This window comes from Hippopotamus amphibius, chromosome 3 (assembly GCF_030028045.1).
Source record: "Hippopotamus amphibius kiboko isolate mHipAmp2 chromosome 3, mHipAmp2.hap2, whole genome shotgun sequence".
NCBI lineage: Eukaryota > Metazoa > Chordata > Mammalia > Artiodactyla > Hippopotamidae > Hippopotamus > Hippopotamus amphibius.
Window position 1 is genome coordinate 31060819 of NC_080188.1, and position 18492 is coordinate 31079310.

The window sequence follows — 18492 nt, forward strand, 5'->3', positions numbered from 1 at the left end:
ACCACATATAAAGTTGGACATAAAATATCTGCAGCAACTACCCAACTCTGGGAAATCAGCTATAGACATATGTAAACCGAGAATGCCCGTTCCAATAAAACTTTAGAATTTTTGCATCTATGTTCAGGAGGGATATTGGTCTGTAGTTTTCTTGTAATATTTTTATTTTTTGTAATGTCTTTGTTTACGGTAATTCTATCCTCATAGAATCAATCAGAAAATGTATAGAATTGGTATTTATTACTTCTTATTTGTGGGCTCCAATTACACATTACACTGCTTGGATTTGTCCCACAGTTCATCAAATCTGTTCTCTTTCCCTCTCTTTCTATTTTATTTCTCTCTGTGTTTTCACTAACCTTTTTCTCTGTAGTGTATAATATACTATTAATCCTATTCAGGGTATTTTTTTATTTCATATGTCATAGTTTTTATCTCCAGAATTTCAATTTTGGTATTTTTTTATAACTTATCTCTACTTAACTTGCTCAATCTTTTAATGTCCTTGCCAACTAATTCTATGCTATGTCATTTCTGGGTCTGTTTCTAGGGCTTGGTTTTTCTCATTATTGGTAATAATTTGCTGCTCCTTTTTTTTTCTTTTTTAAATACCTGGTGATTTTTGACTGGGTACCAGGCATTTAAATTTTATCTTGCTGGCTTCTGGATATCTTTGTATTCATATAAATATTCTTGAGCCTTGTTCTGGGAAATAGTTACGTTATTTGTAAGCAGTTTGATCATTTCAGGCTTTCTTTTTTAAAAAAAAAACAGCTTTATTGAGATATTATTCATTTACTATACAAGTCACTCATTTAAAGTGTGCAATTAAATGTTTTGTAGCATATTCACAGGGTGTGTAACCATCACCAAAATTTAATTTTAGAACATTTTGTCATCCCTAAAAGAAACGCTGAACCCATTAGCAGCCAATCCCTTTCCCTTTTGACTTTTTTTCCCCCAAGTCCTAAGAAACTGCTAATCTACTTTCTGTCTCTAGAAATTTCCCTGTTCTGGACTTTTCATATAAGTGGAGTCATACAGTATGCTGTCCTTTGTGATTGGCTTCTTTTACTTGGCAAAATGTTTTCAAGGTTTATGTATGTTGTAGTACACATTAGTACTTCATTCCTTTTTATGGCTGGATAACATTCCACTGTATAGATATGCCACATTTTGTTTACTCATCCATCTGTTGTTGGCATTTGGGTTGTTTCTGGTTTTTGGTAACAAATAATGCTGCTGTGAACACTTGTATACACGTTTTTGTGTGGAGATATGTTTTTTTTTCTTTTAAAGCTCTTTATTGCAATATAATTGCTTTACACTGTTGTGCCAAATTTTGAGGTACACCAAAGTGAATCAGCTGTATTTATACATATATCCCCACATCCCCACCCTCCCGTGACTCCCTCCCACCCTCCCTATCCTGGCCCTCTAAGTCATCACCCATCATCGAGTTTATCTCCCTGTGTTATGCAGGAACTTCTCACAAGCTATCTATTTTACATTTGGTAGTGTATATATGTCATTGCTACTCTCTGACTTCGTCCCAACTTCCCCTTTGTCCCCATCCCCCACCCTGTGTCCTCAAGTCCATTCTCTACATCTGCATCTTTATTCTTGCCCTGTCACTGGGTTCATCAGTACTATTTTTTTTAGATTCCATATGTATGAGTTAGCATATGGTATTTGTTTTTCTCTTTCTGGCTTACTTCACTCTGTATGACAGACTCTAGGTCCATCCACCTCACTACACATAACTCAATTTCATTCCTTTTTATGGCTGCATAATATTCCATTGTATATATGTGCCACATCTTCTTTATCCATTCATCTGTTGATGGGCATTTAGGTTGCTTCCATGTCCTGGCTATTGTAAACAGTGCTGCAATGAACATTATGGTACATGTGTCTTTTTGGCTTATGGTTTTCTCAGGGTATATGCCCAGGAGCGGGATTGCTGGGTCATATGGTTTTTAGTTTTTTAAGAAACCTCCAAACTGTTTTCTATAGTGGCTGTACCAACTTACATTCCCACCAACAGTGCAGGAGGGTTCCCTTTTTGGAGATATGTTTTAATTTCTATTGGGTATTTAGTAAGAGTGGAATTTTTGGTTCATTTGGTAACCCTATGTTTAACTTTGGGGGGAACTGCCAGACCATTTTCCAAAGTGACTGTACCATTTTACAATCCCAGCAGCAATGTATAAGGGTTCCAAAAGCTCCACATTCTTGCTGACACTTGTTATTTTTTTTATGAGAACTTTTATTGAGATAGTTAACATACAATAAACTGCATATCTTTAGAGTGTACAATTTGGTATTTTTTTTCTTATTAGTAATGTATATATGCCAATCCCAATGTCCCAATTCATTCCCCCCTCAACCCTCCCCACTTTCCCCACTTGGTGTCCATATGTTTGTTCTCTACATCTGTGTCTCCATTTCTGCCATGCAAGTTGGTTGATTTGTACCATTTTTCTATATTCCGTATATATGTGTTAATATATGGTGTTTGTTTTTCTCTTTCTGACTCACTTCACTCTGTATGACAGCTGACACTTGTTATTGTCTGTTTTTTTAAAAAATAAATTTATTTATTTATTTATTTATTTATTTTATTTTTTGGCTGCGTTGGGTCTTTGTTCCTGCACATGGGCTTTCTCTGGTTGTGTCAAGCAGGGGCTACTCTACATTGTGATGCGTGGGCTCGTTGTTGGGGTGGTTTCTCTTGTTGCAGACCACGGGCTCTAGGCATGCGGGCTTCAGTAGTTGTGGTGCATGAGCTCAATAGCTGTGGCTCATGGGCTCTGGAGTGTAGGCTTAGTAGTTGTGGCACATGGAATTAGTTGCTCCACTGCATGTGGAATCCTGGACCAGGGCTCAAACCTGTGTCCCCTGCATTGGCAGGCGGATTCTTAACCACTCTGCCACCAGGGAAGTCCCTGTCTATCTTTTTGATACCCATCCCAGTGCCAGTAAAGTGGTACTCGTGATTTTCATTTTCATTTTCTTAATGACTTTTGATGTTGGGCATCTTTTCATGTACTTATTGGCTATTTGTGTAATTTCTTTGGAGAAATGTCTAGTCAAATCTTTTGCCCATTTTTGAAGCTTTCTTTTAAGTTTTTTTTTTAAAAATGGCACTGAAGCTGTATTTAGTGTAGGGGAAAACCTAGTTTCTATTATTCCATCATGTCTGGAAGTGGAAGTCTCCACCAAGTGCTTTAATTCATCAAAGTAATTTACTTCTTAAAAGAGTGTTATTTATATTTCATGACTTGAGGAAATGCTTATGCTATAATATTGAAAAAAGTTAAATATGAGACTATTATGTGTTATGATATGATCCTATTTTTATTTTAAAAAATGTTTCTTCAGCAAACATATCATGATCTTTACCATCTCAAGGCCTTATTCGTATTTCTTATTTTGCCTGCAGTGCCTACAGTGACTGAGACTTTCTGGTCCTTAAGTCTCAGCATAAGTGTCAGCTTTTCAGAGAGACTTTCCCTGACTGCTCTTCTCCACATAACTTTCTGTCTCATCACAAACCTACTCAGAAAGCCTCTATCTCTGCTGCATAGTCAATGCCCTTCATAGTGCTTATCACAACTATTTACCTAATTTTTGCTCTTCTCCTCCTAATGTAGAGAAGAAGCTCCAAGAAAGCAGTGATTGTGTCTGTCTTACTTTCTCTTCTCTCTAGAGCCTAACAGTGCCTGCTGCTAAATAAGTATTAAGTGTATAAGTCAGGAAAGATTTTTCCAAAGTATTGTTATCTCTGAAGGGCAGGATAATATATGCTTTTTGTTTTTCTCTCTTAAACTTTTCTTGCTCTTAGAGTTTCTATAATGAATATTTATCTCTTTTACAATGAGAAAAATTCAGTGCACTCTATATTAAAATAATATTTGAGTACCTGCTACATTGATGGGATGGTGAGGCTTTGGTGTGTGAATGACTATAGGAGGGGAGAAGCACCTAAAAGCAGCAGCTATACATCCTATTAATATACAGTATCTATAAGTAGAAAAAATATCTACACGTGAAATTTAGAATTAATATACAAATTAGTTAATAATAAAATTGTATTCAAATAGTGTTTCATAAATTATAAAATGACTTCTGTTCTCTTATTTAATCTTCATAACCACTATAAAATATATTATTTTCTCCATCTTCTGGAACATTCATGTACTTTCAGTTGTTGGCAGCGAAAGGCATGGGTATGGTTTGGTGTTTGCCACTCCCACCTTCCCACTTGAGAGAATGTTGAATAATTGTGTTGTGTCTCTGGTGTCCTCCCATCTTTCTTCTTTCCCCTTCCTTCCTTCCTTCCTTCCTTCCTTCCTTCCTTCCTTCCTTCCCCTTCTCTTTTTTTTTTTTTGTATCATTTCCTGCTTGGGCTTCTACCCTTTGCTCTACTCTCCAAGAGCATCTTAGCTTTGTGCTGCTCACTCCTTCCTTCCACCCAGTGTGGCCCTCTTTACCTGCGTCTGATCTCTTCCAATTGCCCCCCTGTTCAAAATCACCTGTTCCTTCTCTATCTTGAATTCCCAAACTGAACTGCCAGTTCCTGCAAAAGGCAAACCCCAGGTAAGTGCTGGAGGTTCTCTGCCTGTTTGAGCTTGGCTGCGTATGTGGGTGGTGGTGGCTGAGTCAGTTGAGTCAGGCAGTGGAGCCAGGGCTGTGCAGTCTCAAGCCCCTTAAAAGCAGATGTGTGATGGTATGGGTGGGCCTCGAGTCTGAGTGGCTGCGAGCAAGGGAAACATAGGCTTAAACCCAGACCAAGGCTTATATTTCCAACCAGCAGACAGAGGCCTGGGCAAATGAACACAGATCTGTATCTGTGAATGTCCTGAAGGAGCAGAGGTCCTTTGGAAAATAATAGGAGCGAAGTGGGACTTCGATCTGAATTAACATCAGGTCTAAATTAGTCAATATTACTTCCTTTTCCACTAGTGATATGTTTTGATAAAGGAAAGATTGAGGGTCAGGAGTGATAAGAAGAACAATATTATTATTTATCTTAAAATCTTAGTAAACAAATCCTGATAATGATTAAATAATCTACATGCTGTGGTCAAGTAGAATTTATTCCCAAACTCAGAGTTCTTTAACACAAAGAAAAGCATCAATGTAATTTATCCTGTTAACTAAAAATGTAGTAAAAATATTTAAATTGCCTATGTATATGCTAAAGAAAACACTTCATTTAAAAAGCAGAAAATTTTCTCTTCATCAGTGTATTTTTTGGTCTATTTAGAAGGTGAACTTTGTTTATTTCAGAAAATTGTCTGTTTTAGAGTAGGATATTAGAAGCCAGCTGAAAACTTGATGGCTTATAACCATTTTTAAAATTTCTCCTTATGTAGAAAATAGCTCAGCAGTGAAGGGATAAACTGTCATACCTGCTCCCCTAGACCTGAGGGGCAGTGTTGGAAATTACCGTGATAATTTGAATTCATGCCTGTTTCACTCACTTCTTTTCTCTTCTACGACTTGCAGGGTTCAATATTATTATAGCTGCGGTAGAGAGTCTGTAATCTGGGAGATCCCATCTCCTGCACTGTTTTGCCAACCTTCCAAAAGGATCCAGAAGCTGGCACAACCCAACAGATTCAAGAAAGGGTATCTAATAAATAAGTAGAGTACCTTGAGAGTCTCCATAAATTCTTATCTAATTTGGTGAATGTCACAATATTGTTGTTCTTATTTTAGTGTATGCAGTTTCATAAAATAGAAGTCTGCTTGTGTTTCAGAGCATCAGGGAGAAAAGTCAAATATTTGGAGCAATTGTAGGTAATCAGAAGATCGTCATCAATAATTACATTTGACTCAAATTGTAGTGAAGCTAAAGTTCACACTAAACTTACCATTGTCAGCTGATTTAAAAATATGCAAATGAAACATTACAGGTTTTCATAATTCATGTTCTCTTAGGCCTCTATGACTGTAGATACTCTTCCTTGTGCTTTAAATGATGACTTTCTCCTTGTCTTTAAAACACAGCTTAGGGAATTCCCTGGCCGTCCATTGGTTAGGATTTCACACTCTCACTGCACAGGGCCTGGGTTCAGTTTCTGGTGAGGGAACTAAAATTCTGTAAACCACACAGCACAAGCCAGAAAAAGGACAGCTTAGGTGATACCTTCCACATGAGAGCTAAGATTGTGATGAGGTTATTGGAGGAAACATTAGGTTGCATTAGTGGAATACGTACAGTGTACACTTACAGGAGTGTGATATTACTACTATACCCTACTTTAATCAGAACACATTAGGTGTATGTGTCCACTTATGGATGTTATACCTTAAAAATCTGGTAAAAAATTTGAGGCTATTCAGAGGTAATGAATGAGATGTTGAGTCATCTGGAAACTATGTTTTATGAACAATAGTTAAGAGAAGTAACATGGTTAGCTTAGAGAAGACTCTAAATAAGCAGTGATAGCTGTGTTTCAAGGGTCAGCATCTGAAAGAGGAAGGGGAAGTCAAAGTAAAATTACTTAATGTTGACCCTAGAACTACAAGTAGAATAAGGAGTTTACAGAGCAGCCAATGTCAGCTAAGTGTAGAAAAATCTTTCTGATAGCTACTCAGTAATGGAGGTGTTTATGTGGAAAGGTCAACTGCCATCTCCACCCAAATCCCTGAAAATGTTCAAGCACAAGCTGGAATGATGACTATACATGGATTTTAGAAAAGATTCCTGTATTCCGGGAGAGGTTGAACTAGACAACTGAGTCTTTTTCCATCATAGAATCCAGCAGAAGTGGCCCAACTCCTCCACAAGATTTGCTTATGTATAAGTTCATTCAAGAGAATCTGATAATTTAGTTAAAATATACATGTAAATTTGGTAGTTATATATCTTTATCTATAAACTAGAAGAATACTTATCTGTCACCAGTTTTTGAGACACCTGCATTTGATGTTTAATAAAGTTAAGCCCCCTTGAGTGCTAAAACTTTTTGTATTTTTAAAAGTTTCCCTCCTTTCCTAAGAAGATTCTTCTGATATTGAACATACATGTAACCTTTTTTCATTGGCTTGAGATCTTTATTATGAACATCAACTATAACATAATTAGTCCACATATATGTGTGAATATTTGGTGTTTGTTTTTCTCTTTCTGACTCACTTCACTCTGTATGACTGTCTCTGGTCCATCCATGTCTCTACGAATGTCCCAGTTTCATTCCTTTTTACAGCTGAGTAATATTCCATTGTATATATGTACCACATATGTTTTTATCCATTCATCTGTTGATGGACATTTAGATTGCTTCCATGTCCTGGCTATTGTAAATAGTGCTGCAGTTAACATTGGGGTGCATGTGTCTTTTTGAATTATGGTGTTCTCTGGGTATATGCCCAGTAGTGGGATTGCTGGGTCACATGGTAATTCTGTTTTTAGTTTTGCAAGGAATGTCCATATTGTTCTCCATAGTGGCTGTATCAATTTACATTCCCATCAACAGTGCAAGAGGGTTCCGTTTTCTCCACACCCTCCCCAGCATTTACTGTTTGTAGATTTTCTGATGATGCCCAGTCTAACTGGTGTGAGGTGATACCTCATTGTCGTTTTGATTTGCATTTATCTAATAATTAGAAGACATATACTTTAGATTCAAAGAAATAAATAAGCTGAAAGTAAAAGGATGAAAAAAGATATACTATGCAAACCAACTGAAGTGAGTGGATATACTCATATAAGAAAATTAGACTTTAAGACAAAGAAGGACATTTTATAATAATAAAATGGTCACTCCATTAGGGAACTATAACAATTATAAACATGTATACACTTAACAACAGAAACCCAAAATAGATGAAGCAAAACCTGGTATAACTGAAAAGAGAAATAGATAATTCAACAAGTTGAATATTTCAATACTCTACTTTCAATAATAGGAAGGATAACAAGCAGAAGATCAACAAGGAAATAGAAGGCTTGAACAACACTATAAATCAAAAATACCTGATTCACATTTACAGGACACTATAGCCAACAATAGCAGAACACACATTCTTCTCAAGTGCACATGGAATATTCTCTAGGATAGATCATATATTAGGTCATAAAACAAATGTCAATAAATTTCAAAGAATTTAATTCATACAAAATCAGTTCTTTAACCACAATAGAATGAAATTAGGTACCAATAGCAGTAGAAAAATTTTAAATATGTGAAATTAAATACACTCCTAAACAAACAATAGATCAAAGAATAAGTTACTTTGATATTAATTAAAATGAAAACACAATATACCAAAACTTATGAGATGCAGCTGAAGTAGTGATTAGTGGGAAATTTTAGCTGTAAATGCCTACATTAAAAAATAAAAAAATTACAAATCATAACCTAATCTTTCATCTTAAGAGATTACAAATGGAAAAGCAAACTAATTCAAAACAAGCAGAAAGAAGGAAATAATAAAGATTAGAGTGGAAATAAATCAACTAGAAACTAGAAAGACAGAGAAAATCAACAAAACCAAGAGTTGGCTCTTTGAAAAGATCAACAAAACAAACCTTTGGCTACACTTATCAAGACAAGACAGAAGATTCAAATTACTAAAATCATGAAAGATGGAATCATTTGCAAAAGAAGCATTATTACTATTGATCTTATAGAGGTAAAAAAGGATTATAAGGGATTACTATGAGCAATTATAAGGGCAACAGATTAGATAACATAAAAAAAAGGACAAATTCCTAGAAAGACAAACTACTGAAACTTACTGAATAATAAAAAATCTCAACAGACCCATAACAAAGATTTAATTAATACTTTTTGATTAAAAAGCTCTTCCCATGAAGAACAGATGCCTTCATTGATGAATTCAATGATATGTTTAGAGAAGAACTAACACCAATCCTTCAGGTACTTCAAAAAAATAGGTCACTTCCCAACTCATTCCATGAGATTCATATTACCCTGATACCAAAGCCAGAAAAGGTTTGTAATGACAAGAGAAGAAAATGACAGACAATATCTCTTATGAGTATACGTGTAACAATTCATACCAAAATACTAACAAACCAAGTCCAAATATACATGCAACAATCCACACCAAAATACTAGCAAAGCAAATCAAACAACATATAAAAATAATTATACACCATGATGAAGTTGGATTTATTCTAGGAATACAAGAATATGTTGAATTCAACATACTAAAATCAATGTGATACACCAAATTAATAGAATAAAGAAAACCCCAAATTGCATGATTACGTGAATAGACTCAGAAAAAAGCACTTCAAAATTTAACACAGGACTTCCTAGGTGGCGCAGTGGTTAAGGATCCGCCTGACAATGCAGGGGACACGGGTTCAAGCCCTGCTCTGGGAAGATTCCGCATGCTGTGGAGCAGCTAAGCCTATGTGCCACAGCTATTGAGCCTGTGCTCTAGAGCCCATGAACCACAACTATTGAGCCCATGTGCCTCAACTTTTGAAGCTCACGCACCCAGAGCCTGTGCTCCACAACAAGAGAAGCCACTACAATGAGGAGGCCGCACACCGCAATGAAGAGTAGCCCCCACTCGCATCAACTAGAGAAAGCCCGTGTGCAGCAATGAAAATCTAATGCAGCCAATAAATAAAATAAATAAATTAAAAAAAATTTTAACACATATCATACTCAACAAACTAGGTATAGAAATGAATTTCTTTAACTTGATAAAGGGCATCTACAAAAACCCCACAGCTAACATTATAATTAATGATGAAAGATTGAATGCTTTCACCCTAAGATCAAGAATAAGACAGGAACATCAGTTCTCAATTCTGTTCAACGTAATACTAGAGATTTGGGTCAGGGCAATTAAGCAAGAAAAAGAAATAAAGGTATTCAGATTGGAAAGGAAGAAGTGTGGCCAAAAAGTTCATTTGGGTTTTTCCATAAGATATTATGGAAAAGGGACTTACCTGTTGGTCCAGTGGTAAAGAATCCACCTTCCAATGCAAGGGATGCGGGTTCCATTCCTGGTCAGGGAACTAAGATCCCAGGTGCTGTGAGGAAACTAAGCCCATGTGCCACAACCGCTGAGCTTGGTGCCATAACTAGTAAGCTTGCACACCTCAACTAGAGAAGCCCAAGAACCACAACTGCTGAGCTTGGTGCCACAACTAGTAAGCTTGCGCACCTCAACTAGAGAAGCCCAAGTGCCACAAACTACAGAGTCCATTCATTCTGGAGCCCGCTTGCCACAACTAGAGAAGAGAAAACCCACACGCCACTAGAGAGAAGCCCACGTGCTGTAAGGGTCAGCCCTCGTACTGCAACTAAGACCTGAAGCAGCCAAAAAAAAAAAAAAAACCCCGAAAGTTACAGAAAAACTCAAGTTTTTTGGCCAACCCAATAAAAATGCTCTGCTCATAGATGACATGATCTTATATATAGAAAATCTCAGGGAATCCACATAAAAACTATTAGCGCTAATAAATTAGTTCAGGAAGGCATAGAATCCAAGATTAGTATACAAAAATCAGTTGTATATCTATCCACTAGCAATGAACAATCTGAAAATGAAATTAAGAAAAATTCCATTTGCAGTAACATTAAAAGGCACAAAACAATACATGCAATGGAATATTAGCCTTAAAAAGGAAGAAAATTCTGACAGATGCTACAAGGACATTATCCTAAATGAAACAAGCCAGTCAGAAAAAACCAAATACTGTATGACTCCACTTATACACAGTACCAACTGTAGTCAAATTCATACACAGAAAGTAGGATGGTGATTGTCAGAGACTAGGGAGGTAGGGAGAATGAGGAGTAGTTTAATGGGTATAAAGATTTGCATGATCAAAATTGTTCTGGAGGTTGGTTGCACAACAGTGTGAATTCATTTAACACTACTGTACTATACACTTAAAAATGGTCAAGATGGTAAATTTTATGTTATGTGTATTTTACTATAATTAAAAATAAAAGAAAAAAATACTTAGGAATAAACTTAACAAAAGAAGTGCAATGTATGTACGCAGAAAACTACAAACATTGTTGAATGAAATTGAAGATTTAAATACATGGAAAGACATTCTCACTTCATGGATTGGAAGTCTTAATTTTGTTTTGATGACAGTTCTCACCAAATTGATCTCACCAGATTCAATATAATCCCTATTAAAATTCCAGCTCTCTTTTTTGGGCAGAAATTGACGAGGTGATTCTAAAATTCATATAGAAAAGCAAGAGACCTAGAATCGCAAAAAACAACCTTGAAAAAGAATAACAAAGTTGGAAGACTTACAGCTTCTGATTTGAAAACTTACTAAAAAGCTACAGTAATCAAAACAGTGTGTTACTGGCATAAGGATAGACCTATAGATCAATGGAATAGAATTGAAAGTCCAGAAATAAACCCTTGTGGTATATGTCAGCTGATTTTTGACAAGGACGCCAAGACAGTTTAACTGAGGAAGAATAATCTTTTAAACAAATGGTTCTAGGATAACTGGATATCCACATGCAAAAGGATGAAGTTGAACCCCTACTTCACACCATACACAAAAGTTAATTCAAAATGGATCACAGACCTAAATATAAGAGCTAAAATTATAGAATGCTTAGAAGAAAACATAGGCATATATCTGTGAACCTAAGCAGTGGTTTCTTAGATTTGACATCAAAAACACATGAAAAAATATAGTAAATTGGACCCCATCAAAAGTAAAAACTTTTGTGCATCAAAGGACACTCTCAAGGGAGTGAAAAGACAACTCATAAATTGGTAGAAAATATTTGCATGTCATATATCTGATAAGGGACTAGTATTCAGAATATATATAAAGAATTCTTAAAACTGTTCAAAAAAGACAAATAACTGAATTTAAAAAACAGGCAAAAGACTTGAATAGACATTTCACCAAAGAAAATATACAAGGAACAAGCAGCACATGAAAAGATGCTAAATACTATTAGTCATCTTGGAACTGCGTGTTAAAACCCTGAGACTCTACTTCACACCTCTAGAATGGCAATAGTAGTGATTCATAAAGAGAAAATAACTTGTATTGGAGAGGATGTGGAGAAATTGAAAGCCTCATACATTGCTGGTGGGAATGTAAACTGGTGGAGCTTATGTGGAAAATAGTTTTCCAGGTCCTCAAAATGTTAAACCTAGAATTACCATATGATCAGCAGCTCCACTCCTAGGCATGTACCCAAGAGAACTGAGAACATATGTTCACACAAAAACTTGTACATGAATATTCACAGCAGCATTCCAAAATAGCCAAAAAGTGGAAGCAACTCACATGTTCATCAGTGGATACATGGATAAACAAAATGTGACAAATCCATATAATGGGGTATTATTCAGCCATAAAAGGAAAGACATATTGATACATGAGTCTTGAAACTATGCTGAGTGAAGGAAGCCAAACACAAAAAGTGACATATTTGTACGATTCCATTTATTTGAAATTTCCAGAATAGGCAAATCCACAGAGACAGAAAGTAGATTACTAGTTCCTAAAGGTGGGGAGGGGTTGGGGATGAGGTAATGGGGAGGGACTTTAATAGGTATGGGATTTCTCTTTAGGGTGTTGAAAACATTCTGAATTTAGGTAGTGGTGATGGTTGCACAATTTCGTGAATATTCTAGACAGCATAGAATTGTACACTTTAAAAGGGTTAATTCTATGGTATGTTAACTATATATCAATTTAAAAAACTAACAGATTACCCCTGGAGGGTAATCATATTATTTGAGAAAAACGTTTTCCATATTAGGTTTGTAGGTGTGTTGGTTGATAGGCTTCTGTTCTGGGAAGGGGGTACGTGGAGAAACCACCTGTGATAATCAGCCAGGTTGCTGGGAGTTATGCCCAGCACTGTCTCAAACTACACTGCAGAGGAGACTGGCCGTCACAGAGGGTTCTTGGTAGTGACTGGAATTTTTATCCCAGGGTTTTAATATGAGGTTTTGGTTGGAGGTGAAGTGTTTTTTAAACTGCAAGTCTCAACCCATCAGTGGATCATGAAATCAGTTCTCATTGTTGTTGTTTTTATGAACTCAAACAAAATTTCAAAAATCAGAATGCATTGCCTAGGGAAAGCATCATTTCCTGATCATTTTGTTTCAGGTACACAGATTTACATATATTGTATCACAATATAAAATGTACTTCTTGCTGTGGATCATAGTAAAACAGCTTTGAGAAACACCAATTTAGTAGAAAGAGCACTAATGATTATGGGAAAAGATGTTCCTAAGAAAGAAACAATATGTAATTGATCGGAGGTTGATAATAGCAGTGAAGAATGCAGTTATTGTTCCTCCAATGATTATAATATTTCATGTTCCATTTGCATATAGGCCCTTCAGTGATCACTTAACAAGAGATTCTCTTCAAACCTCTGATCCTTCTCCCCGGATATTACAACTCTCAGTAGCCAAAGCCACAAATCCAAACTATGTTCCTCCAAAAAGCGTAAGTGGGTCATGTGAAAGAAACAGTTCCTGATAGACTTTGTAACATGTGACATGTTTGCAAATGTAATGTGCTCCCCTCTTATTTCTCGGTGTGTATTTTCCTTTCCTTCTGGTTTATTTTCCCCTCTCATCAAGTGAACTTCTCTGACTGTCTCCTCTGTGCCTAATGTATCAGTCAGGATTTGATGAGAGAAGCAGAGCCACAGTGATTATTACAGAATTAACCTTAAGCGATTGTGGAAGCTGATGAGAAGTCTATGGAAGACTGTTACACCAGCTGGGACTTGGGTCTGGTCATAGATCTAGAAGAAATGAGAGAGAATGAGGGTAGATCAGCAGTTCCCTGGAAGATATTTACTTCGGAGGAGGCCATTTCAGGAGAGTCTTGCCTCTTCAGACAAGGGAGGAAGGGCTGATTCTTTTGGCAAGGAAGGCTCAGGAGTGTTCAGGGATTCAAAGTCCCTAACTTCATTGGAATGTGCCCTTATGTTCCGATTCCAATTTTTTTTTTAAGATTTATTTTATTATTATTGATTTTTAAATTTTTGGCTGCATTTGGTCTTCATTGCTGCACGAGGGCTTTCTCTAGTTGTGGTGAGCGGGGGCTACTCTTTGTTGCGGTGCACAGGCTTCTCATTGCAGTGGCTTCTCTTGTTGTGGAGCATGGGCTCTAGGTACATGGGCTTCAGTAGTTGTGGCTCATGGGCTCTAGAGCACAGGCTCAGTAGTTGTGGCGCATGGGCTTAGTTGCTCCGCAGCATGTAGGATCTGCCCAGACCAGGGATTGAACCCATGTCCCCCGCATTGGCAGGCGGATTCTTAACCACTGCGCCACCAGGGAAGCCCCCTGATTCCAATTTTTAAGTCCTAATTCATTCTCAATCATTACCTTAACTTTAATATAGGAGACCATATAAGTTTGAGAATTCAATTTGGACTGTAATTCATCCACTCACAGTATTAGATTTTGAGTTTGGTTTTCAGAATTTTCAGCCCTGTGATCATAAAAGATAAGGGTTTCTTTTGGGTAAGTCACAAAAACTGTCTGGTCCCTTAACTACACCTTAAGGTGGGAATTTAAAGGCCTGAGCTGATAATTTCTTCTCTCAAGTTCTCCAGTGCACTTCGAAACAATGAGCCAACCCCACTGTATTTCTTTATTTCACTAGAATGCTCTCTGTCAGCAGCTGCTTGGTTACCAAATCTTGCTTTCTGTTTTGCCAGTGCATGCCACAGACTACCAGTGTCTTTTTTTTTTTTTTAACCACTAGCAATAGGATCATTAATAGCTTTAGATCTAATCTGCTCAGAAAACTAATTCCAGATAGTCTAGAACCATTACAGGCATACCTTAGAGATGTGAGATATTTTGGGTTTGGTTGTAAGACCACCCCAATAAAGCAAATATTGCAATAAAGCAAGTCACACAAATTTTTTGGTTTCTCAGTGCATATAAAACTTATGTTTACACCACTGTAGTCTATTAAGTGTGCAATATCATTGTCTCAAAAAACAACGTTCACACCTTAGTTAAAAAAATACTATACTGCTAAAAAATCTTAACCGTCATCTGAACCTTCAGTGAGCTGTAATCTTTTTGCAATAGTAACGTCAAAGATCACTGATCACAGATTAGCATCATATAATAATAATAAAAAAGTTTGAAATGTTGTGAGAATTACTCAGTTGCGACACAGAGACACAAAGTGAGCAAAGGCTGCTGGGGAAATGGTGCTGATAGACTTGCTTGATGCAGGGTTGCCCCAAAACTTCAATTTGTAAAAAACACAATATCTACAAAGTGCAATAAAACATAGTATGCCGGAGCAGAGAACCCATCCTTAAAGTTCTGATCTGGTTATCTGTTGCTTTATACCAGACCCCCTCCAAACTTAGTGATGTAAAACAATAGCCATTTTATTGTGCTCAAGGATTTTATGGGTCAGAAGTTCTGACGGGGCAGTCAGGTATGACTTGTCTCTGCTCCGTGATGTCTAGGGCCTCCGCTGGAGTGCTTCCGATGGCTTGGGTGTCTGAAATGGCTGGGGGCTGGAATCAGCTGACGGCTCCTTCACACCTGTCTTAGCCTGGGCGGTGGTAACAAAATACCACAGACTGCGTGTCTTAAACAACAGACATTTGCTTCTCACCGTTCTGGAGGCTGAGTAATCCAAGATCAAGGTGCCAGTAGAGTTTCTCTTTAATGAGGGCCCTCTTCTGGGTTGTAGACAGCCACTCTCTTGCTCTTTGTCACATGACCTATGCTTTGTATGGGAGCAGAGAGAGTTCTGATTTCTCTTCCTTTTCTTACAAGCACACTAATCCTATTATGGAGGTTCCACCCTCATGACTTCTTCTAAACCTATTTACCTCCCAGAGGTCCCACCTCTTAGTACCATTGCACTGGGGGGGGGGGGGGGCTTAGGACTTCGGCATATGAATTTGGCGGGGGTGGGAGTGGGGGTGAGGGGGTTGGAGGGATGTTAAGGGGGTAGATACAAGCATTCAGTCCAAAACAACACCTATTTGTAGTACCTAGGCTGGGATGACTTGAAGGGTCGACTCAGTTGGGAGTATCTGCAGGGGCACCTTTGCATGGCCTTTCCATGTGGCTTAGACCTCAACATGGCAGCTGTATTCTGAGAAGGAATATCCTAAGATATAGTGTCCCAAGGGTGAGGCTTCCGGAAGAATCAGGTAGAAGCTACATGTTTTTTTTTATGATTTGGCCTTGGAAATCACATTAAGTCACTACAGTCATGCTCTGTTAATTGATGCAGGTACAAGCCTGGCCAAATTCAAGGGGGCAGGGACACAAACCCCACCTCTCCATGAGAGAAGTGGCAAAGAATTTATAGGCACTTAAGAAAAAAAACTTCCACACCCAGTGATGTGAGTCTTCTGGTATCCTTGAGCATGGTTTTTGTATGCAGAAAAGACTGTTCAGAGGTATACTCTTGATCTAAATGATTAATAGTCAATTTTTAAAAATTCAAATTAGGAAAGTTATTTCTTAGGCTTTTAAGTTTAGTTTGGAAGTTTTATTATTCAATTTATAATTCTAGCAGTTTTTGACAATGACTTTTTTTTTAATAATTGGGTCAAATTCTTTCTTTCCTTCCCTCCCTCCCTTCTTTCCTTCCTTCCTTATTTTTTTTGGCTGCATTGGGTCTTTGTTGCTGTGTGGGGGCTTTCTCTAGTTGTGGTCAGCGGGGGCTACTCTTTGTTATGGTGCACAGGCTTCTCATTGTGGTGGCTTCTCTCGTTGTGGAACATGGGCTCTAGGTGCATAGGCTTCAGTAGTTGTGGCATGCAGGCTCAGTAGTTGTGGCGCACGGGCTTAGTTGCTCTGCAGCATGTGGGATCTTCCTGGACCAGGGATCAAACCTGTATCCCCTGCATTGGCAGGCAGATTCTAAACCACTGCACCACCAGGGAAGTCCCCGACAATGCCTTTGAGAGTCCTAAATAATGTTTGGTTTGGTTTCCAAACTTAATTAAATACCTTCAAATACTTTAAACTATATTTATAAATACATTAAATTTGATTTCTTTTTTAAGTATTTTATCTCAACCATATAAATTAACAAAATCTCAAATATTAAATAATTATTAAAAACTTAATACATTAAACTTATAAATATAGTGAACCTGAAGTTTTTAACATTGTAAGAATTGATATTGACTCAGGTTCTTGGACTCTTTAATCAACAGAAATTAATAAAAGGCCAGATGAAAAAATTCAGGCAAGGCTTTACTGGGACTCGTGCTGTAACAGGAGGGAGGGAAAACAAGTAACAGGTGCCCTTGTCACTCCCTGAGAGGGGACAAGCTGGTCCCTTAAACAGGGTGAGGGTAGGGGTGGATAGCTGGGTCGGGCTGGAGGGGTGGCTTAGGTGGTGCTGTGTACAGGGATCATGTGTAGTACCCTGCTTTTGCTCCTGGCACCTCAAAAGTGGCACTTGGGTTTTTGGCCTTTTTGTATCTTCTTATTGCTCATAATTTGCCCCAATTGTGCATGCACGCAGTTCTTTTTAGTCCCTTATAGTTTCTTTGTATTCTGTTGCTCCAAGAGGCATTTGTCAAGGTGGAAGCACTCCAGTAAAGGGCCCAGGTCCCAGCCTATCTCAGAATGACATAAACTTAAGATTTCAACTTAATGTCATAATTCTAAATCACTTACTCTGTTATACATTTCAAACTGCAGTTGTAATGTCATCACTCTTACAGGCCACATTCTCTTAAAACATGTACCAGCTTTTTATTTTAATAATATAGACTTATCTTTTGTTTCAATAATAATTTCAAATTTACTGAAAATCTGCAAAAATTAAGTCCTTTGGCTTTATCATTCTCTCTCCTCCGTGTGTGTCTGTGTATTTAATTTTTTCCCCAAATCATTTTTGAAAGTTACAGACATTATATACCTGTTTTCCTTAGTACTTCAGTGTGTGTTTCCTAACAATAGGACATTATCTTATGTAACTACCATATGCTATCAAGATCAGGAAATTTAACATTGGTATAATAGTATAACTAATCTATGGTCCCTGTTCAAATTTCGTCAATTCTTGCACACATTTATTCTTAAGACAAAGTATTGATTCTATGATTTTGATTATCTTAGTTTTTTGACAGGTAATTCTAAATCTTCTCCAAGTTTAAAAATAGCACACACCCACAAAAGATGTCAAGTTACTATTACAGGTACCTGAGGTTACTTGCCACCAGAGACTTTGGATGGATACACTGTAGGAAGTCCTTTTACCTCTGTGAATGTCATACCAAGTCTCTTTCCATAATAACTGTTAGGACTACAAAACTTAAAAAGAAAGGGGTTGGTTTCATAGCTCACTTAATCCATAGCTATTTTAATGAGATATATTTTATTATAAAATTAACATTTTATAAAATAAAAAATTAATATGTTATATGCGGTAAAAAAAAAAAAGGCAACCCAAATAATGCAAATGAATATATAAATAAAAATCACTTTTGTTGTAACACATTTTGGAATTTTATGTGAAT

The 18492-nt window shown here is 37.1% G+C and overlaps 1 protein-coding gene across 1 annotated transcript in view; it reads left to right on the top strand.

Moving 5' to 3' along the window:
* The window catches only part of SPMAP2L (sperm microtubule associated protein 2 like), a 58164-nt gene that overhangs the window by 29588 nt on the left and 10084 nt on the right, over positions 1-18492 (top strand). The window contains exons 5-6 of the mRNA XM_057729310.1: positions 5515-5652; positions 13348-13462. Coding sequence (XP_057585293.1) covers positions 5515-5652; positions 13348-13462 — 253 coding nt within the window. The remainder of the gene's footprint in view (positions 1-5514; positions 5653-13347; positions 13463-18492) is intronic.